The sequence below is a fragment of the Scardinius erythrophthalmus genome (assembly GCF_964197995.2).
Source record: "Scardinius erythrophthalmus genome assembly, chromosome: 8".
In the NCBI taxonomy this organism is placed as follows: Eukaryota; Metazoa; Chordata; class Actinopteri; order Cypriniformes; family Leuciscidae; genus Scardinius; species Scardinius erythrophthalmus.
Genome location: NC_138228.1, coordinates 40309822 through 40333656, shown reverse-complemented (window position 1 = coordinate 40333656; position 23835 = coordinate 40309822). Strand labels below are relative to the sequence as shown.

General features: G+C 40.0%; 2 protein-coding genes across 2 annotated transcripts in view; one reads left to right on the top strand and one right to left on the bottom strand.

Moving 5' to 3' along the window:
• Window positions 1–23835, bottom strand: part of veph1 (ventricular zone expressed PH domain-containing 1) — a gene marked incomplete at its 5' end in the record, with an annotated part of 107423 nt that overhangs the window by 66688 nt on the left and 16900 nt on the right. The window contains one exon of the mRNA XM_081372552.1: window positions 21496–21670. Within this exon, the coding sequence (XP_081228678.1) occupies window positions 21496–21670 (175 nt within the window). The remainder of the gene's footprint in view (window positions 1–21495; window positions 21671–23835) is intronic.
• ptx3a (pentraxin 3, long a) lies at window positions 3773–8625 on the top strand. The gene is made up of 3 exons (XM_081372553.1): window positions 3773–4049; window positions 5054–5638; window positions 7289–8625. Exons 1-3 carry the CDS (start codon window positions 3899–3901, stop codon window positions 7918–7920), a joined length of 1368 nt encoding a protein of 455 aa, XP_081228679.1. The 5' UTR covers window positions 3773–3898; the 3' UTR covers window positions 7921–8625.

Below are 23835 nucleotides of genomic sequence, written 5' to 3'. Positions count from 1 at the left end.
CCACCTACCAACACACACACACACACACACACACACACACACACACACACACACACACACACACACACACACACACTGAAAGTATCTATCACAACTTCGCTTAACCAAAAATTCAATCAAACTATGTGTAACACACTTAAGCAGCATCCACTAGGGGTGGACAATATGATAAAAAAAAATTTCATATGAGAAACTGTATTTCATGATAACAATATACATCAAAGTTATTTTACATTTGTTATGTAAAAACGAAGAAGAAAGAAGAACATTACAAACAATAGAACAAATACGATAGCGATACAAATTAAACGACGTTTTTCAGGTATAGTAGGTTAATTGAATATGAATACATTTATTTAACACCTTTCATTGTTTGATTAACATTAATGACACAGACAGTTATTTTAGGCTGCTGTCACTTTAAGACCAAATGTCATTTAGGCACAAAGAGAACTGAATTCAGGATTGCGCGCTGTCTGAGAGAGCGCTTCTGGTGTGTGTCATTCAGCATGATACCACATTGAGTTCTTTTCTCACAACTTACTGTGCATAATAATTGATAAACTCATTTTGAAGGTCTTCGTTAAATTCTTTGACATTCTCGCGTCTGACTTGATCTCGTCTACACTCTGATACTGATACTCGCTTTTATGATCACCAAGCAAACACAATTTAGGAAAGAAGAGATATGGGACAAAACATAATATTTTCATAATAAGTCGGGACACTAAAAATGGAGCTGAAATATGGGAATGTCCCAGGGAAAAAGATGTCTGGTCACCCTATTTAAATCAGATGGACTCAATAAATATCCAGGTGTTCATTTTAATATTTCCTTCCTGCTCAGCCCACTTCGGGTGTAGGTGTGAGCAGGGCCGTGCACAGGGGGGTGGCCCGGTGGCTAGAGCCACTGCCCCTCTGCCCTCATCGACTGAGGTGCCCCTCTTCCCCACCCCCCACCGCTCCGCTCAAAGCATTTCGCTGATTCCGCTAATCCGCTCCAGGTTTTCCCGCTCGCTCCGCAGCATCACTCACAGTATACGACAGTTCACGAGTGCTAACAACTTGTACAACCAGGGCTGGACTGGCCATCGGACATACCGCACACTTTCCAGGTGGGCCGACGTGCTTTTTGGGCCGATACATCTCATACTCATACATTATTTTTCTTTTTCACGGCCCATAAAATTTGTACATCGGCGGCCCATTCGTTTTGTTTTGCTTAATTGGCTGTGCTGGGTTTGTGCCAGTGTATGCATCAGAAAAAGTCAACGTTAGGTTTTTTTTTTTCTTCTGACAGACCAGTCCATGAAACACGTAGATCAAAGGCCCAAGTATAGAAATTGGTACAAAACTAATTATGAAAGTTTCCTTTATTGTTTTACAAAATATGGCTATTACTGTCATGTGATTAATATTATAACTATTATAGGTGTAATGTAAATAGACACTGTAACTAAAAGAGTTTTGAAATTTTCGTTTAAATTGCACATTGAATATGGGTTGGAGCTTTTAATTTTGAACTCTCAAAGTGCACCAGATTGATGAATTTAACATTAAAATGCACAAAATTTTCTTACGGGGGGGCATGCCCCCCAACCCCCCTAGAGGACCCGAGGTCCACCCACCGCAGTTTTACCAAAAATCCTGTAAGAAACAATGGTATTTATATGCCAGTGCAGCTTATTGCTTGTTTTAGGATTCATCGCTGTATTAATAAATGTCAAATTTTTACTTATTTCATCTGTTAACTCTCACTCGTTCCTATACTGACTCATAACATGGCATTAGTAGTTTTAAGGAATTGGAGTTTATGATCATATAGTGGGCTAGTCTGGAACAAAATGCCAGGGCCGATTTTTTTTTTACACTTTGTAGTGTGCCAACCCCCCCAAAAATAGTGCCCCTTTTTTGGTTTAGGCCACTGCCCCTTAAAATGTCTGTGCACGGCCCTGGGTGTGAGGTTGTCATGCAATATAATGCACAATTAAAATCTAGTTAAGAGGACCTCATTGTCTGAGCTTTGCCGTCAATTATGGTGTAGGTGCTACTGAAATTTCATCATCAGCACTTTTCATTCCAAGGTGGCAGATTGACGACATTAGCCAAGGCTGACTGACCTTCCACTGTGTTCCCTTTAGACAACGAGACCAGTCATTCACATTTGTACTGTCCCGTTACCCTGCTCTGAGTTCACATTCAGATACGCCTCTGTAATTTTTGCAACAAGTAATATACATCCTCAGCAGGGAACACACGCTACTTTTCTGGGAGACTGTGGGGTGGGATCTTCATCAGTTAAAACAATTATGCTGAACAGAGAACGTGTTAAGATAATTCTGACTGCAAATGGACTGATGACTTGTGTAAAGCTCACAATCTGAAAAGACTTGTTGGCATGCTCATGCTGTCATAAACATAGCTGACATAAGCAGAAAAATCCATCCGCTGGAGTTTGGCATTTTGAGTTGCAGACATATTAAATGTCAACTTTCCAAAGGGTGAATGTCATGGGACCCTTCTGTTTCCATAATGTCCTGCACATTAAATATATAAATCCTGCACCAGCCCCAGAAGTTACCCAGTACAAACAGAATTAGATAATTAATATTTGAATAAGTAAAGCACATTATTCGGTAATAAGATAAAATAAGAGAACATGGGCATTAAGGAAATGTTTTTTGTGGTTTATCATGTGGTTTGCAGATATACTTGAAAAAACAATCCAATCAACTTTTGGATCAGATTTTGGAGTTAGGTTTCTGAACAGTGGATCCTAATCAGCAAATCCTAATTCAGAACCGGATCCAAGTTTTGTTTTGGACTGGAGAAAAGGAGTTGGGACTAGGTAAAGGAGTGGAAGCTTGGAATCAAATCACATTTACATCAATTTTACCCTAGTGAAAAATAAATATACCAAAATGTATTTGAAATACATTATTCTACAAATACATTTACATATTTATGCACTTAATATAAATACCCTGCAATTGTACTTTTAGTATACTAAATTGGTATATTTAAAGTCTGCTAAATTGCTACAACTAATTTTGTACTAAATGCACTTCAGTTATCCGGAAGTAGTGCAGAATCGTGTACCAGTGTAACCAGTGTAATCACTGGTCGCCTGGTCACTGTACTAGTTGCGTTTCTGATGCTGGCTGCCCTGACTTTGCCATAAATTGACCACTCTCATTGAAAATGAAAAATTGATGGAAAACCTGAAAATGAAAGTTACTACTAAATTAGGGACTGAGTGTATGAATAGGGGTTAGGGCTGAGGGTTAAGATCCAAGTTAGATGAAGGAACACGGGCAGTATTTATAACAGACGTTAAGGGTCAAGGTTAAAGCTAAGGGTTGGATTTAAGATTTAGACTGTGTTAGATTAGTGTTAGTGGTTTTAAGGAAAAATTATATTAAGGAATAGGGTGTTACATATGTGTTACTGGAGAAAATGTACATTCATTACAAAAATTCCCCATGACCTTTCCAGGCCACTTTTTCTAAAATTCACTGGTATTTCCAGGTTTCCTTTACTTGCCTCAACTTATACCTCATTACCCAACATCCTCCCCCAAACTCTCTCTCTCTCTCTCTCTGCCTGAGTTGCAGGAGCAGTACAACAATTTGACTTCCCATACTACCTCCAACGAAGAATTTCTCACTGAAGCTACGCAACTCTCTCTCTCTCTCCCCCACCCCTCTTTCTCGCTCTCTCTGAGCACAATGTTTATATAGACCACAGAGCTCCTCTATCAGGCTCAGTTGCCTTTCAGCTGCAGTTCACCAAACAAGCAGGAGTCCAGCCAACCGAATGCTAAGCATCTAACAAGAAGGACCAACAGAGAGAGGAAGAGACATTATACACAAACACCAAGTCTTGTTCTTATTCTCACATGGCTAGCATGTCCATGTGGACATTCCTCCAGGCCATGTGTCTGGTGGCTTCATTGTCCATGGCAGTACCTGAGAATTATGACGATGAAATCGATGTGGGCTTTGGACCCAATTATTTAAACGAGATAACTGAGGAGGACCCAATGGAAGGTGAGTAACTGACAGAAATAAAAAATATTCCACTGTGATCAGTAGTATCAGCTGTAAGTTAAGGAGACATGTACGTGCTGACAGGATAAATAAACAGGATTAAAGGAGTTCCACTATCAGAGTGAGTGTGTGGACATGTCAAAAAGGAGTTTTATTAGCAGGGAAAAAGAAACTCACTGGGATGTGTTTAGACATTTGTGAATGTGGGAATATTTGTGGTAGCGTAACAGAATGCATGTGTTGTGTTATGACATCATATAAATTACAGTTTTATTTGTGGAAGAGGTTATACTACGATTGTGTGTTGATTGTTGTTTTCAACTAGTATGTCTTTGGAGTATACTATTTTGTCTCTGGCGACAGCAAACGATGGAGGAAAGAGAAAGAGAGAAAACATAGAAAGAGAGAGAGAAGCTGATTTATTAACCAGATTTACCCGAGAAACAAAAAATGTGTGTATGTTTGATAGTCATATATACATACTGTATAGATTTAGATATACGTATTAAGTTAAATTTAAATCAAAAGAGCTGATCATTTTCTTAGGTTTGTGGATTTTTCTTAAGTTTGCTATGTTTTGAAGAAAATGAATGTGTTAGTGCCTTCACAATCATTTTTAATCATGTGAAGAAACGTGTCGATTTCATGTGAAGATTTTGGATTGCTGTTTGTTAGGCTCATCCCATTGTTGTAGAACATGGAAAAGATATTCTTTGGTTGAGTTTCAATTAATAATTTGTCTATATGGGTCATACCCTTTTGGCACTATTTTATTTTGAGTTTTCCAGAACTAAGTAAAAAGGTAGCTAAGTCAACTATGACTGCTTTAGATGCAACATTTCATTACTAAAGTTAACATTCTCAGAGTTAGCAGGACCATGTCGCACTCTTCGCTGCTAACCCTTCAAACTCAACAAATGGTGTCACCTTGAGTACATATAAAAATCATGTAATGTAAGATCAATTTTTCTGCGTTCCTCTCTTTCCCTTGATTTCTCTCTTAGAGGGTACCCCCACACCTTCCCCTGAACCCTGCAAAGGTCCAGCTTTTACTAAGTGGGATAAGCTCTTCACAATGCTGGAAAATTCCCAAATGAAAGAGAACATGCTCCTGCAGTATACAGATGATATCATCAAGGTTGAGCTGCAGAGTCTGAGAGGAGAGATGTTACAGTTTGTGGCCCAGTACGGCGGCTCTTGTGCATCTGCAGTTGAGAACTTGGTTCGACGGGCTGGGACTCAAACAGAGACGCGATTGCAGAATGCACTGGACCGTGTGCGAGAGGTCTCAGCTGATCAGTACGCACGGCATGATACGGCCCTGCAGCAGCTACTGGCTGGCAGTGTAAACCAGGCTGCACGGCTGGAGCGACTGGAGAACGGCTGCGTGAAATGGGAGGGAGGAGGTATGGCCTCGCAAGCCAAGAGCATCCATGCCCGACATCTCATGCAAGAAGTGACAGAGACAGAGGGATTATATGGAGGTAGGCTGGAAAAGACTCTGGCAACTATCTCCAGCGAGCTGCAAACCATCCGGGAACAGCTGACTCTTTACACCAGGTCAACCTTTGCAAACATGCTTCCATCAGGTGAGACAGTCTATGTTGTAACAAGCAAAAGCAGTCCATTTGCCACTTTATTGAGAGGCAAGTATAGCAAAAAATGGGTAGATGAGAGGCAAAGTGGGATAAAGAAATGTCTCCAAACCAGATTCAAACATGTGTCCTTTAAACGATGCCTCAAAGTGTTTAACTATGTGCAATAAATGCTATCCCATGGCTCAGATTAAAGAACACATTGTGTTAGGGAAGGGTAAAACGCACATGTAGATTTATGTTACAGGTTTTGAACAACAAAACATCATGCACCAATTTCAACCCCCTTTGGAAGTATGTTGCTTTATGTGAGTTAATCTTTTAAGCTCAGTCTGGATAGGACTAAAACAGACCGCCAAGGTGACAATTCTGCTTTGGTGCTGTACATTTTGAGCTGTAAATCTGTGATTTATGCAAACCACATGCTACTTTCAAACCACTAGCCAACTTAGCTGACTAACACAAACACAAAACACGTCAACTCATACGACCCCCTGAGCAGACCTAAGGTAGGAGGCTGATATCCCCCAAAATCTAATAAATGTTTAACCCCGTACGACTTTCCCCAAGCTCCTACAGAGTTGAGAAACAAGCTTTGACCGCATCAAGTCCGCTTTCACCTTGTCAGTAAGCCGGATACAGTTTCTAGTCAACTTAAGCAAAAAAAGATTTAATCTGCGAATGCCCATGCCTTCTGCATTAAATAGCTTTGTAGAGGTAGAGTAAATGGCAGACAGAGGGAGGAATAATTATTAACAGCTACACAGGGCGACCACACCAAAGTGTCCAAGAGGGAAAACAGAACCAGATGAGACTTCAGAGAATGACTTAGCCTCCCTCCATCCTCCCAAAGCAGGAAACCCAAGACAAATGTAATGAAAATACTGTAAGCTACGGTAGGAAAGGAGAGCCATAGCCTGTCATAGCAAAGCAATCACCCATAGCAGAGAAAATCTCATTACCAAACCCATAACCAGAGACCCTTCAATTTCTTTTATGACTGTTTTACAAGCCTTCCACTGTAATTAAGCTTCTTCTAGTTGTAGATCCTCTTAATAGTTATGCAAGTTAATTGTGCACACAACTGTCTATCCGTATAAAACTCACACACGCTTACAAAACACAACTGCACAAAGAAGATCCTAGTTAGGTTCTACCAGACCAATTCTCATCACATTCAGTAGTGAATAAATATTAATAGCACAAGGAATAAGGAATATGTCTCTTGATCTCTGTCGCTCTCTTGAGAAAGGGTTAGTGGGAGCAAAAACTGGACAGGATCCACAATGACTAAATGTTAAAATAATAATTGTAATAATACAATAAAAACCATTACTCCGAGGACCCCTATAAGAATAAAAAGAATGCACTGAAGATTACATCACAAAATACTGACCTTTTAATTAAAAAAAGTTCATACTTTGTGATGAACCCTCCTTGAAAGAGTTTGACTATGTGAAGGTTATCCATAGAAAATAAACTAAAGTTTTCTACAATGCAATCATACGCACCTAGTGATGGGTGGAGTGGTGCAATGGTTCTCCCTCTGAAATATAGGGGGACAGACATCCCTACAGACTAATTATGTTCTTTCCAACAGGGGGTGATTACATTTTGTTAACACTAATCCTTCTTTCTCTCCAGGCTGTGACACTGGGCTGCTCTTCCCCACACGTTCATCTACAGCTCATGTTGAAGTATCAGCCAAGAAAACCTTCCAGGCCAATGCCGTCACCATTTGCCTGTGGGTGAAGCCAACTCAGGTGCTCAACAAAACCGTCCTCTTCACTTACAGCACAACTGGCAATGCCTACGAACTCCAGCTGGTGTTGAATGGACAGAGTGTCTTTTTTACAGTCAATGGTGAAGCCCATTTGGTGGAAGCTTCAGGAGCAGTACAAGAGGGTCAGTGGGTGCACATTTGTGCAGTCTGGAGCTCACAACAGGGCTTGGCCACGTTGTGGGTGAATGGTCAACAAGTTGCAAGCTCTCCCGGAGTGGCTGAGGGTCATGAGCTACGTAGCAAAGGAAGCATACTATTGGGGCAAGAGTATGGACGTCACTTCAGGCATTTTAGTAAGCCAGACACATTTGATGCTGAGCAAGCCTTCACAGGGAAGATGACCGGAGTGAACATGTGGGACCATGTTTTGGATTCAAAGGAAATATCTCAGCAGGCACGGCTGGATGGGAGTGGTTGTGGTATCCGTGGTAATGTGGTGGCATGGGGCGTGTCTGACATTGAGCCAAAAGGGGGTGTCAAGCTAATATACTAATTTCTCTACTGTCTTAACCACATGAGCCCTGTATACCAATCAGCTGAGCTCCTACAATCACATATTAAGACCTGCTTCGCTACACCTACACACAACAGTAATTTTCCTCCTTTTCAGATGTGTGGAAAATGTTCCTTCATAGGGAAATTGTAGGGTGAACAGGCTGTAGTCAAGCAAGTTAAAATAGGTAAACTGCTGCCATTGGAGGGACATCATCACTTATGATTATATATTTTTACAAAAATGTTCTGTTTTAAAAGAATGTTTTCAATTAATACAAAGTGGAAGGAATTTTTACAAATATATTATGTATCACCAAACTATTTATCTTGATTGGTAATGTTTACATTAAGATTTGACTTAATTTTTAATCCTTCTGTCCATTGTTATTTTTCGTATGCATTTTTTATAGAATCTGTTAAATATGGCTATTTCGAAACATTGTTATATGATTTCTGCTAATGAATAACTTTTTTGCCTTTGGTTTGTCGTTTTAACACAAGGTGGTTGCTATGTTTTGATGATGGAACTGTGGAAAATGTTTACAAATTGTGACTTAATTTTTGTTTCTGCTGATGTGCTTAAATGTATTATAATGTAAATTGTTTTTTGTTAAGAGGCAAAGTTGAATGTATAATGTATATAAATATTTTTCTGAGGGTCGGGAGAAACAAACCATAATAAAAATTCAAAACTAAAAATGACAACAATAAAAAAACATTGTCATCTTGGACCAGTTGAATGAAAAAGTGATCAAGAGGTGAATGAAAGTGAATGAAAGAATGAAAGAAGGTTAATAGAACATACCCAGCTAACATGGAACATTCTCAGAACTAGGGATGCACTGACATATTATTTTTTGGCTGATACTGATACCGATTTTAACAAACAACTATTGGCCGATTCAGATACTGATATTTGTCATTTGCTTTCTTTTTTATACTGTTGTTATTAAAATAGTGTTTTGATCAAGCAAAGTTCAAAAACGCATGCATTAAAAGGTATACTAGCAAGTTGATTGCTGCATCATCAAATAATTTCTATTGAACATAGATTAGATCCATTTAATATTCAACAGGCCAACATAAATACATAAATACAACAGAACAAAGATGCATATGAAACTAGATGTACCGCATCGCGGTACAAAATATGACCGCCGCTCAGGCCTGCACTGGCTTTCCACAAAAATAAATGACGTGGAGTAATTTGGCTGTATTGCGTGTTTATGTATATACCTAAAAAAAGTAATAGTATGTGCATGTCTGTCTGTGTGTGTGTGTGTGTGTGTGTGTGTGTGTGTGTGTGTGTATGTGTGTGTGTGTTTGTGTATGTGTGTGTCTGTGTGTGTGTGTGTGTGTCTGTGTGTGTGTCTGTGCGTGTATGTATGTGTGCGTACATGTGTGCACGTGTGTGTTTGTGTGTGTGTGTCTGTGCATGTGGATTTGTATGTGTGTGTATGGGTGTGTGTCTGTGCGTGTGGATGTCAGTGTGTGTGCATGCTTGCGTTTCTTTGTATTCCTGCATGTGTGTGTGTGACAGTATCATCCTAAACCAGCAACCCTTCGCTCAACAGCACCATCTACAGGCCGATGAGTGTACAGTCACTAAATGTGCACATAAATGAATTTATTTTATACCCCCCCATGGATGAAATTCTACAAAACTTAGCAGAGGATACCCCCAGAGGATGTCAAGTTAATCATACACATGAAATATGGTGCAGTTCTGAACATCTCCACTGAAGATAGGGGCGATTAAAGCAGAATAATATTGCATTTTCATTTTTTATGGGAGGGGCGCAAATCACAAATGAGTGATTATGGGCTAGGTTGATGTGGGCCCTTAAGAGCAACATACCATAAAAATTTCTTCATCCTCGTTGCCACGGTTCAGGTAGTTATTTAGGAAAAACTGCATTTTTTTGGGTTTGGGGGGGCCCAGCGCGGGGGGGGAGTGGCCCCCGGGGACCAAACGAAATTTTTCCTTAGAAGTCTAGTGGGGCTACATGCCCACCAAATTTCATGTTCCCCGGTGCTTCAGTGTCCCTGGTATCGTTGACAAAAAATTTACGGGGGCCCCAGCGCGGGGGGGGGGGAAGTGGCCCCCGGGGACCAAACGAAATTTTTCCCTAAAAGTCTAGTAGACCAACATTCCATAAAAATTTCTTCATCCTCGGTGCCACGGTTCAGGTAGTTATTTAGGAAAAACTGCATTTTTCTGGGTTTGGGGGGCCCAGCCCGGGGGGGGAGTGGCCCCCGGGACCAAACGAAATTTTTCCTTAGAAGTCTAGTGGGGCTAAATGCCCACCAAATTTCATGTTCCCCGGTGCTTCGGTGTCCCTGGTATCGTTGACGAAAAATTTACGGGGGCCCCAGCGCGGGGGGGGGAAGTGGCCCCCGGGGACCAAACGAAATTTTTCCTTAGAAGTCTAGTGGGGCTACATGCCCACCAAATTTCATGTTCCCCGGTGCTTCGGTGTCCCTGGTATCGTTGACGAAAAATTTACGGGGGCCCCAGCGCGGGGGGGGAAGTGGCCCCCGGGGACCAAATGAAATTTTTCCGTAAAAGTCTAGTAGACCAACATACCATAAAAATTTCTTCATCCTCGGTGCCACGGTTCAGGTAGTTATTTAGGAAAAACTGCATTTTTTGGGGTTTGGGGGGGCCCAGCGCGGGGGGGGGAGTGGCCCCCGGGGACCAAACTAAATTTTTCCTTAGAAGTCTAGTGGGGCTACATGCCCACCAAATTTCATGTTCCCCGGTGCTTCGGTGTCCCTGGTATCGTTGACGAAAAATTTACGGGGGCCCCAGCGCGGGGGGGGGGGGGGGGGGGGAAGTGGCCCCCGGGGACCAAACGAAATTTTTCTGTAAAAGTCTAGTAGACCAACATACCATAAAAATTTCTTCATCCTCGGTGCCACGGTTCAGGTAGTTATTTAGGAAAAACTGAATTTTTTTGGGTTTGGGGGGGCCCAGCGCGGGGGGGGAGTGGCCCCCGGGGACCAAACGAAATTTTTCCTTAGAAGTCTAGTGGGGCTACATGCCCACCAAATTTCATGTTCCCCGGTGCTTCGGTGTTCCTGGTATCGTTGACGAAAAATTTACGGGGGCCCCAGCGCGGGGGGGAAGTGGCCCCCGGGGACCAAACGAAATTTTTCTGTAAAAGTCTAGTAGACCAACATACCATAAAAATTTCTTCATCCTCGGTGCCACGGTTCAGGTAGTTATTTAGGAAAAACTGCATTGTTTTGGGTTTGGGGGGGCCCAGCGCGGGGGGGGGGGGAGTGGCCCCCGGGGACCAAACGAAATTTTTCCTTAGAAGTCTAGTGGGGCTACATGCCCACCAAATTTCATGTTCCCCGGTGCTTCGGTGTCCCTGGTATCGTTGACGAAAAATTTACGGGGGCCCCAGCGCGGGGGGGGAAGTGGCCCCCGGGGACCAAATGAAATTTTTCCGTAAAAGTCTAGTAGACCAACATACCATAAAAATTTCTTCATCCTCGGTGCCACGGTTCAGGTAGTTATTTAGGAAAAACTGCATTTTTTGGGGTTTGGGGGGGCCCAGCGCGGGGGGGGGGAGTGGCCCCCGGGGACCAAACTAAATTTTTCCTTAGAAGTCTAGTGGGGCTACATGCCCACCAAATTTCATGTTCCCCGGTGCTTCGGTGTCCCTGGTATCGTTGACGAAAAATTTACGGGGACCCCAGCGGCCCCCGGGGACCAAACGAAATTTTTCTGTAAAAGTCTAGTAGACCAACATACCATAAAAATTTCTTCATCCTCGGTGCCACGGTTCAGGTAGTTATTTAGGAAAAACTGCATTTTTTTGGGTTTGGGGGGGCCCAGCGCGGGGGGGGAGTGGCCCCCGGGGACCAAACGAAATTTTTCCTTAGAAGTCTAGTGGGGCTACATGCCCACCAAATTTCATGTTCCTCGGTGCTTCGGTGTCCCTGGTATCGTTGACGAAAAATTTACGGGGGCCCCAGCGCGGGGGGGGGAAGTGGCCCCCGGGGACCAAACGAAATTTTTCTGTAAAAGTCTAGTAGACCAACATACCATAAAAATTTCTTCATCCTCGGTGCCACGGTTCAGGTAGTTATTTAGGAAAAACTGCATTTTTTGGGTTTGGGGGGGCCCAGCGCGGGGGGGGAGTGGCCCCCGGGGACCAAACGAAATTTTTCCTTAGAAGTCTAGTGGGGCTACATGCCCACCAAATTTCATGTTCCCCGGTGCTTCGGTGTCCCTGGTATCGTTGACGAAAAATTTACAGGGGCCCCAGCGCGGGGGGGGAGTGGCCCCCGGGGACCAAACGAAATTTTTCCTTAGAAGTCTAGTGGGGCTACATGCTCACCAAATTTCATGTTCCCCGGTGTTTCGGTGTCCCTGGTATCGTTGACGAAAAATTCAGTAAGGTGACGGGAAAAAAAAAAAAAAAAAACTTTGACAATCCCTATATGACCGCTTTCGCTAGCTACGCTAGCGGCGGTCATAATAAACAGTGCCTTTCAGGTAGGTCTAGGCCAAGTGGAAAATACACAATGGCATTCAGGTGAGTCAGAGAGTTAGGGGGGGTATGAGCATATTTATATACACACACAAACACACCTACTAATACAGCGAATTTCACATGCAATTGATTGACAGAAACTTTGCTTAATTACAGTTTAACAACATTAAAGAGGGCTTGCTGAACTGTGATCAACTAAACCGTCCTCTTCTCTTACAGCACAACTGGCATTTTAAACATATTCTGTTCTTTGTCTGTGAAATAAATGCGTGTCCCTGAATGAGCGTGGTTTTATAGTGTATTTAAAGGGGTGGTTTACTGCCTTTTTTCTTTGCTTGATTGTGTTTATGGGCTGCAATATAACATGTCTTCGTGTTTCGTTTGTTAAAAAACGCCTTATTTTTCATAAATTTCACCTTTATTGTAAGCCGCTTCCTCCTCTGTCATTTGAACGACCGGTTGACTTCCTGAGTCTATGAAACCACTCCCTCAGAAAGAGGCAATGAGCTCAGATTGGTTAGTTCGGCCGGTGTGTTGTAATTGGCTAAACTGCGTCCGGAATCTTCACGCCCATTACCTTTACGGGCGACAGTTGCATGTGCTCCGGACCCGGTCAAATGTAATGGTGTCAATATTGCCTCATCAGTTTGAGCCAGAATCAGACCCAGAGAGCGGTGATGAAGAGAGTCAAGCAGAACCTCCGCAAACACGGCTCTTACTAAACGTTTCTGAATGGTAATTTATTTTATTTTATTATTATTCTCTCAAAGAATTCCCATACGCTGTTACTTGAAAATGCTACTGCTGTTTGTTAGCTTTTGAGATACGCTTTCCCCCTGATTAAACATTTAATATAACTGAATACATGACTGAGTAATACCGTTTTTTAAAGATATTGTTTTATTGATAGAATGAACAACCGTTTAACTATTCACAAAGCTTAGTTTACTCAGTTTGTCGTTTTCTTTAGGTGTACATGTGATAACAGCAGCTGAAGTTTGCTGTTGCGATAATTTTTTGAAGTTTGTACACGTTTGTCTTATACACACAAAATAGCATCGAACTAACTAGCTACTATAAACAAACAGCTTTGGCATTGGTTTGCGTTCTTGATCAAATCAAAAAATTACGTCATAAAGTATACATGGAAAATACGTTTACAAAATTTGTACATATTACAAATTCGGGTCCAAAATGTTTGTACGCCTTTGTCATATACTAAAGCCAGCGCTGGCATTTTTTTACATCCTTGATAAAACTAAAACATTACGTCTTAAATTATACAGGCAAATACATTTAAAATGATTAAACCTTACTTGCAGGTTGTGGCCTCTGGTTTTAAAGCTGTAACTGCTTCATGTTGTAGTAATAGTTTCTTGTTGAATCCGGCATTGAACTCGTGTAGATTCTGGAAGCTGTCTTCCGTAAAATGTGCAGCACAGAGAGCTAAACTACGATTGTAATTGTCAGGAACATAACCAAACTTAAATTTTAACCATTGTTGACGAACTACAGCGTCTGTAGGAAGCCTGAACACAGAAGACCTGACAGCTACAGCTCTCCACTATAACTCCTCCTCTTCGACAGCAGAACATGTTCCGGAGGGAGGGTGGATGTAAATGTATGGGTTAGTTACGTATAAAACCCGGGAAGTATCTCGTTGTAGTCCCATTCGAGACGTTTTTGTAGGCATTAAACTTCCTGATTTTTAAAAGACAATATCTCCGCTTATGTTGAACTTTAAGCGCAGCAACTTTGCAGATACTGTTCATGCACCAACAGCAACATTACACAGTATTTAAAATGAAAAAAGTGAAATAGCAATCAACCACCCCTTTAATTCAACTGCTCAGGTAATCTTAAGGGTATGACCCATTTCAGGGGTGGCCAAAATTACGATCTAAACTTAGTCAGAGCTAAAAATTTATCTTCATATTTCTTAAATGTATCTCTCTCTCTCTCTCTCTCTCTCTCTCTCTCTCTCTCTCTCTCTCTCTCTCTCTCTCTCTCTCTCTATATATATATATATATATATACACTGTATATACATACATTAATCCTTATTAAAGTTACAAAAGTTATTTAGTCAAGAGTAGCGAGCGATTTTTTTTCACTTACTGTTTGATTAACATTAAAACACAGACATTAGCACAGCAGGAATATTAGGCTGCTTTCACTTTAAAAGATGCATGGATCCAATATACTGGTACACGTGTTTTATTTCTTATCTGTTTATGTTAATTTAAAACATAACCGCCATTTTAATATCCTTTTGTGTGAATTAGAAGAGTGAAAGAGAACTTAATGTAGTATTTGGGCGCTGTCTAAAAACAATGCTAGCAAAACATATTTTTGTTTGCTGGGTTAACTGTAAAGTGTCATACATATATCATGACTCGATGTTTTATCATCCCATATCCAATTTGCTGAATCATTCTTTAATTAAAATTGGGACTTGGATAAGAACCACAACAGTTTAAAGGTATATTCACATTTACTGTTGTTAGGCAAATTTTTGTGGGTGCAATCCAGACATTTCATTAGGAATTCATGTCGTCTGAAATTTCAAATTCTTGAAGAAAGATTTCAATACGTAGAATATGCAATGGATTTAAGTTGGTCACGTGGATTGACCTGCGTTGACCAACAACAACTGTTTCGCCTGAATGTTACTTATGTCTGCACTGTGTTCGCTACACTATTGACATTCGAAAATGGGGATATTTTGCCAGCAAAATATTGTTGAAATTTTGGTAATGTGACCACACCTTAACACAGCATTTGAAACAGGGCCAGTGAATCTGCTCGATACGTTTCAATATCTCTTGTGTGGTTTGCCTCATTTTTTTAAGGTAAAAAACTTACAGAATCTAATAGAAGCGACTGTATTAGTTAATGTCAACTTTAAATAAAATTCAAAACCTATTTTACTTCTACACTGAGATAAACATTATATTAAAAGAAAAACACACAGACACACAACAACCTTTACGACATTGGCAAAAAAGGCAAGTTATTTCAGAAACAGAGCAATTAAATACATTTTGATAATGAATATGAACCTTTGTGATCATGAGTCATGTACATTAAGTGTAGAGTATTCAAGTAATCAGTTAATTGAAAACATGAGAAAACAGCATGGGCCACACGGAGTGTCTGGTATTTTACATTTATAACACGCAACATAACCAAAGATCTGGATGACACTGGTCACGGGTCAGTGTAAAAGAGGAACAAATCATTGGCTTAGCAAAAACACTCAGGCCACAGACTGATTAGTGGATCCAGATGGTGGTAGGGAGAATGCATTCTTGAAAGGATATTACTAATAATGAGCATTGCTAGAGGGAATTTGTGAGCCATTCAAAACCTTTAATGTTTTAAAGATGCTCTTTTCTAACTCTGGCTTTCCTGCTCCTGTAGTGACTGTACACACCAGGGGAGCTGTGCCTCTAACACACTCCAGACCACTACAAACACTCACATCGTACCTCCGACATGACTTTAACATGAAACCCCTGTGTTGAGGCAGCTACATAATAAGGAAACACAAGAGCTCACGGTGAGACATCTACACAGCTCATCAAATTTTTTTTAAAGAGACTAAATGATTGTACAAGCAGTTGCCTGTCCTGCTGAAAAGACCAGCATGCCACAACAAGCCTACTAAACTTGCTTAACTATAGCAACATTACCTTGGTCAATTAGGACGACAGAAGTATTTCTTGTGAACCACATGACTAAACTAGTACACCAGTACAGCCAAGTAATTACCAGCCCTGATCAGTGTGGAAATTCATGATGGTAGCCAACAAGTCAATGCTGAAGTCAAGCTGGTCATGGTGTTCCTTACTTTTACTTTTAAATGTTTGGCTGCATCCATAATCGCATACTTCCCTACAATATAGTAGGCGAAAAACAGTATGCAACAAAAGTAGTATGTCCGAATTCAAAGTACTCATCAAAGAGTAAGTAAAAAGTACCCAGATGACCTACTTCTTTCAGGCAAGATTCTGAAGTGTGTATTTGATGACGCTAGTAGGTCACGTGGTAAGGCCAACATGGCAAATGTAATACAAAATGTAAAACAGTCATACTACACATACTATATAGAACATACTTTTTTAGTGGTCGTGAAGTAATTACTTATTCAAAATAAGAACCTACTCAAGAGAGTGTGCGATTTCGGACACAGCCTGAGCACTAAACAGACCATGAAATTGTAATCTAATCGCTGTACCAATGAAGTAGTTGTTTCTATGAATCATTGCTCTACCCTCCCTTTTGCAGTGTTCAGCGTTTAGAACCCCTCAAAGGTACCCCACAAAACCTAACCTGAACCCTATTACCTCACCCCACTTCCTGCTTCATGGACTGGGAATAGGTTGCACGTTATCGGTTCTCTGTGAACCAGAGGCAAGTAGGACCAGGGTGGTGTTAATGAAAGGAGACTGATTAAGAGACAGACCCCAATGGGAGGCTTGAGGAAGGACGATGCTGAGCTATTAAGTTCTAATAATCCTGTTAGCTGGGCCTCTGTAGTTGCTCTGCTATAATGCATGGCACATGGAGAAACCACAAAACTTAATATGCTTATACTGGAAATGAAGACCCATAACTGACTATTAATGTAAGTTAAACCAAGTATCATAATGAGTCATGTCAAATTACGGCAAGGAAATCTAGAAATGTAGGTTGTCCTGTGCTGTCATGTTACTTTAAAGAAAGGGTGAGTAAGGTAAATGCTCTGTTTTCTATCTCTCGTGCAGGTTGGATTCAACCCAGAGGTGCTGCTAACTCGTGTATCGGCTTTCTCTTCCCACTCAGCCCACTAGAGTGCTGCGATGGTACAAGATGTAATCACCTGAGTCCTGACAATTTACACAATGCATAGGGCATATGGAAACCTAAGCATATCAATGCAAACTGCCTCACTGCAGTGGTCAGTCAATTTTTGACAATACCTCAGGCTCAAAAACTTGGGCAACTGTTGACTGGGAATTGTCATGACAGTTTCACAATTGAGAGTTACGCAACCAGTTCTTGGACAGACATGATGGTCAAGCAGCAAGCCCAGTTTTAAGACAATACACTTCATTTAGATCTCAAACCCCCATCAACAGTTGAATAATACAAATTAAAGCCCAAGAGGGTCCTTCTTTAGCTGAGGCAATGTTTTTTTGTGTTGGCAAGAAGCAGAATGTTAAAAGTAGAATGTAGAAAGTAGAATGAGGGACCTCTCCATAAACCACTGTGGCATGACTGGGTGGATATCCACTGGAAGGATAATGTTTCATTTGTCAAACAAAAAAATATCGGAGATCTTTGGTAACTGTTTTCATAATGTGGGGTAAAGAGACAGAACCAGGAAGTCAAGGAAAAATGCTGAGGGAGTCACTCCCTACTCTAGAGTCTGACAGGATGGGTTTCAATGCCATGCTCACAAAAAAATTATCACAACATCTGAAAGTGTGTGTTACAAGCTACCAGGCTGATATGAAGGCTTATGTGAAAGAAAAAAATAATAATTAAGCCAATGTTTGGGAGGTCTAAATGGGCATTTTCTGGCCAAAAGAAGCTGACAAATATAGCCAAATGTGCCATGTTATCCACTACATCCAAAACAAAAAAATTACATCCTGAAGTTTCTTTTTAGAGGGCCTTTAGCTTGTAGCTGTCCTACAGTGCAATTTTAATTATTCAACCATAAGTAATGTACAAAACATTAAATTTTTATCCAGTTTATATCCTTATCTCTAACATGATCAAGCTATACCAACAAAACATAACTTTTTAAAATCTTTCAGTATTTATTATGTGGCTCAGTTAGAAGGCATTTACAATACTGTTGTCCTTTGGCTGAAAATTATATGACAATGAGTTTAGGTCAATGTAATTCCCTAATGAAGCCATGTTTGTTCTTTGCCTCTGATGGCCCTGGCCAAAGATCTCCCAGACTGACCCTTCCTTAATGACAGTGTTTCAACACAATCAGTAGACCCACACCAATCAGATCTTTATCTTCTTCGATGGACAACAATTTGTGTGAGTGGATGTTTGAACAGCTGAGATGTGAGTGTATTTTGGCACAAACACTAGGTCAAATTTACCATCCATTCCTCATTTCACGGACCAACTCAAAAAAAAAAAAAAATGCAAATCTTTAATTCAAAAAGCATTGAAATAACATGTCAATTTAGAAGAACAATGATTGTAATAAAGTTTGCTTCATTGTGGATGTCTCAAATGACCCATTAAACTGTGTGGTTTTGAGACCAGAAACCATAACCACACACTGTGGGCCAGGAAGACCACACGCCATCTACACTACACCGATGTCGTGGTTGGCACATTAGTGCTGTGGAAACTACACAGTCATTGGTCTGTGTGTGTGTGAATATTCTATTAAAGGCAAAAAGGGACTGCTTCGCTAATTAAAACAAAGGCCATGAGGTGCAGGGCCTGGAAAGCACTGAATCATGGGGGATATGATGGTTTTATACCTTCCATGACTCACCATTGTTTTCTATTGCGTAATCAAAAACAGCACACGGTGACGATGACTTTGCCAACTAGGACATGTTCCTGGATCAACATCTGTTGTTGGTCCTGGAACAATATTCTTGTCAAACAAACACGGCCATAACCCTAACAATTAATTACTCCAGTCTTAAGGCGGTCGCACACTGGACGATTAGCACAGCGCCGCATCTAGGACAACTCACAGCTATCGCACACCGGACGCACACATTCTATTGTCAGTGTGTGGTCAACAATATTACGTTTAAGGACATTATAAATACCATCGTTGCTATCATCAGTTAACTGAACATTTTACCTCAGGGTGTACGATAATTGAGAATCTCACGAGAAAATCCAGTAACATCAGCAATCTTCCTCCACGCTGATTTCAGTATTTTGTCTTTAAAGATTCTCAGATTTATGGCATATAATTCAGGGTATAGCCCTACTTCATTGAGTTTTTAGTCGTCCTTTTAGTTATTGCTACACTACATCATGCTATTGAAATAACTCTAAAGTGTGTTGTGACCTGTACCTCCAATAGGTGAAGGCACACAACACTGAATGTAATCACGACAGGCATACATATATACTTTCGCACTCAGGTTAGTGTATGGGAAAAAAATGGCACAACAGAGCAAAATGAAAGATTAGAAAGGGCTACATTTATTAGGCCTATACATTTTTCCTACGTATGTTTAGACTTTATTCAAGCTGTAAAATTATGAATTTAAAACTAAATGTATCAGTATGTACTACATATATGAGGAATTGGGACAAATACAATTCCTTTACATTTAGTGATTTAATAGAAAACTGTTAGTGGCACTCAGTGGTGTGGCAAGATTTTGAATAGCGCCCTGAGTCCAAGCTGGGTGCGACTGACAGACGCTGACTGGCATCGTTGTGTGCGTACACTAATAGAAATCAACGTGTTAAAATTAAAATGTTTGTTTATATAATATATTTTTTTTATAATTATATAATAATAATAATTATTATTATTATTATTATTACATAATAATATTATATAATATATATGTGTGTGTGTGTGTGTGTGTGTGTGTGTGTGTGTGTGTGTGTATGTGTATGTGTGTATATATATATATACACAGTATATATATATACAGTTGTGCCCAGAATTAATCATACCCTTGGTAAATATGGTCAAAAATGGCTGTAAAAAAATAAATCTGCATTGTTTGGGAGAAAATGTGTTAGGGAGAACAAAATGAAGCTTCTGTCATGACCGTCCCAGTCCCCTGAACTGCTGAGTGGTCAGAACTGAAGAGAAGAAGCACCAACATGGATCCGGGAATCTGAAGGATCTGGAGAGATTCTACATAGAGGAATGGTCTCTGAACTCTTGTCAGTTATTCTCCAAACTCATCAGGCATTATAGGAGAAGACTCAGAGCTGGTATCTCGGCAAAAGGAGATGGCAAAAAGGTATTTAATAAAAGGGTTTTGAATAATTGTGGCCAACATGTTTTGGAGAAAAACATTTATTTTATAATGTGATTTCCCCCCCACTTTCTATTCTTTTACTTCAATGAAAGGTTAGGATATTGCCAAATTTTGAATGAAAGATCAAAAGGATAAACGATGCAGATTTATTTTTTACAGCCATTTTTGATCATATTTACCAGGGGTATGATTAATTCTGGGCACGACTGTATATACAGTATACAGTATATATATTGTTAGATGCGATTAATTGCGATTAACTGATTTGACAGCACCACCTTAAACATAAAAATATTGTTGACCACAAGCTGACAATAGAATGGGCGCGTCCGGTGTGTGATACCTGTGAGTTGTCCTAGACGCGGCGCTGCGCTTTTCGTCCGGTGTGCGACCATTTTGAGAAGCATTAGCAAACCAAACACACCTGCTTTTCACATAACATATGTAATTACTTGACATTGTGATACAGCCTGGTTCGATGGTCCATTATGTCATATTGCTTTCTCACTACAAGCAAGCTGCTCAAGAGTTTGTTATCGCGATCAGGCGATCTCAGACCGATTTCCTTTTCGCAGATTCAAGCGCGAATGCTGAGTTTATATATGCCTAAACTAATGGAACTAATGAAGAAAATATGCCAGTGTGAAAATGCCCAAACACACACCGTATCTGGTTAGGACACAATGTGACTGTTAAGTTCCTTTGTACTCTGCCTAAAACCTTTTTTTTTTATTTTTATTTTTTTTTATTTATATAGCACAAATAAACACAACAGAAGTTGACCATTGTGATTTACAAGGTAAAAGTCCAGGAAACATGAAAAAAGGAGCAAAATAAACCATTAACACATAATGTAATAAAACCATAATTGAGATTTAGTGAAATGCCCGGTCAAAAAGATAAAACTTTAGTTTAAATTTAAACTCATGTAAAGAGGACAGGGATCTCAATGATTTTTTAAGAATGTTGTTCCAGGACCAACGGGGATGTTGATCCAGTATCATGTGGCACATGGTAACTTCACCATGACCCTACCGTGAACCCTCCCACCCCCAGGACCCTGTGTCTGACCCCTACCTGTCAGCACGCTGCAGGTGATGGCCTCAGTGTGTTGGGCCAGGAGTTCAGCTTTTGCAATGGCAGCCAATGACAAGTAGCTGGACATGTTTCTACTCAGCTCTTGGTTCCCTTGCTGCAAGAACCGCACCGCCACAGGGACCGCTAACACCATCACTGGAGGCCTGTTGTAATTCTGGGGGGGAAAAAATCAACTCAAATTTAGACCTGAATCTCAGGTCACAGATTAATTTTATACGGTTTACCAGTTATGACCTATACAACCCATTTTAAAGAACGTTCCACACCGCAGACTGTATTGAAAAGCTCAATTAGACGCTTCATTTAATTAAGTAAAAATCAATGTATCAGCATGTGTTAATTCCAAATATCGTATGCCAAGATCAATCAATAAAGACTTTAATAGATTCAGAGAATTATCACATAAGGGTTAGCTGGCTGCTTAGTTAATTAAATAAATAAAAGATACTATATAAGGTATCTCTTTAAAAATAAGAGATTCTAATAATTTAATAATAAGAGATACTATATAAGGCTTGAAAGGCAGCAGTAAACATTTCAAAAGATCAAACTGCAGCCTGCCACAGAAAGTAGGTTATGTTAAATGTTCTGCTGCCCCCTAGAGAAGATGATGTGAACATGGTCAGGTTGAAAAAGATGAAACATCTGATGGATAAGTGATTCATCGAATGAAATGGGAAGTTATTTTATTATGAAGGATTAAGTTTTACACTACCACACCACAATTTGATACATTTGGTCAAAATAAAATAATAAGATTCATTATGTTTAAATTTCACTAGTTTGAATGCTATAATTAGTTAATTATTTAATTTATCTAGTATCATAATTTAACATCTAGTTACTGCATGCTATGAATATGAATTTAATTTCTTCTGGAGCAAATTAAGAGATTTTTTTCCCCTTCACTGTAAAAAAGATGGCCATTCATCTTCTTGCCTGAAGGGAAAAGGTCCTTAAATATCGGAAATAAAACTTTAAAAAGCATGACAAAGGGCAAATAACTTCCAAAGAACCCAAGCTAATTATAAAACACCCACTTGAATATGTGACTGCTGCTCAGATCAAAGAGCCTTTCCACAAATAGTTCTGAAGAAATCAGGCATAAGACCGTTCAAGCTGCAGTTCTCTAATGAATACTGATCTCTACCACTACCCAGAATGCATCACTCTAGCTCAGCCTCTCTCTAAGCCCTTCTCTAAGATTCATATGCGGCTCATTATGTAAGTGAATGCATGCATGTGTGTGTGTGTGTGTGTGTGTGTGTGTGTGTGTGTGTGTGTGTGTGTGTGTGTGTGTAAGAGACAAATACAAAAACAAGAGGGAAAGTTGTGTGTGTGAGAGAGAGAGAGAGAGAGAGAGAGAGAGAGAGAGAGAGGATGTGAGAATGAGACAGTGAAGCAAATATTAAGGAGCAGCTAATTAATTAGCAGGCTAATTGCTGTTGTCAGGCGTGTCAGTTCCATTTTAAGACATGCCACTTGACTCCCTGAGAATGTTATTATTGCTTCATAACTGACAAAGCTGGTTTAAATATGGACCCTTTCACATTTCCAGGGTTCTCGGAAGCAGAAGTTTATCATAGTTGGGTAAACGTCTATGGTGGTGAATGAGTTTTCATTTGCTCCAATAGCCAAAGAAAAAAATGCAGCATTTCCACAACTTTCCAAAAAAGAGAGAATGATGATGAATTTATTATCATTCCTACGGCAGCTGAAATAGAAACACCCTAGTGGCACTAGCTCTTTTTAATTCAATACCAAGGTAATATAAGACAAAGTATTGTGTAAAAAGGTAGATTATTGTTATTTATTTATTTTTTAAATATAATAGATTAGATCGATTTCAGTTATCTAAAAAAATATATTGACAAAAACACTTTCTTTGAAAAACTAAAATCTAAATGTTTATTGTATTGATATCCTACTGATATGTAACTTGCATAATAATTTGGAACACAGTGTAGCGGTAACACCCATAGAAGAGAAAAAAATTGGGAATCTGATCTATGAATGACATTGGTCAGATTACAAAATATCAAACAAAGCAGAAAATCTGCAAGCAATTATAGCTTTTGTCATACTGCATTACAATCAGTTGGGAAAGTCTGAAGTGTGATGGAACTTGAATAAGGGATGTGTCTGAAGCCAAATTCCGAATTCGGAAAGGCATGGAAAATGAATAATGCTTTCTGAGCGTCACTGAACAATATCTTATCTTTTAAAATGTGTGGTCATTACCGCCATTCCCTATACACAGAGTATGCATGAACGCAAATTCAAAAGTGAAAGTAAAAAGCAAGCCTTTTTTTAAAAGAA

Excerpts from the sequence above, each read along its gene's own strand:
- ptx3a (XM_081372553.1), top strand. The coding sequence starts at position 3,899 with ATGGCTAGCATGTCCATGTGGACATTCCTCCAGGCCATGTGTCTGGTG. Across the intron at positions 4,050-5,053 it reads TGAGGAGGACCCAATGGAAG|AGGGTACCCCCACACCTTCC; the intron begins GTGAGTAACTGA and ends TTTCTCTCTTAG. Across the intron at positions 5,639-7,288 it reads TGCAAACATGCTTCCATCAG|GCTGTGACACTGGGCTGCTC; the intron begins GTGAGACAGTCT and ends CTTTCTCTCCAG.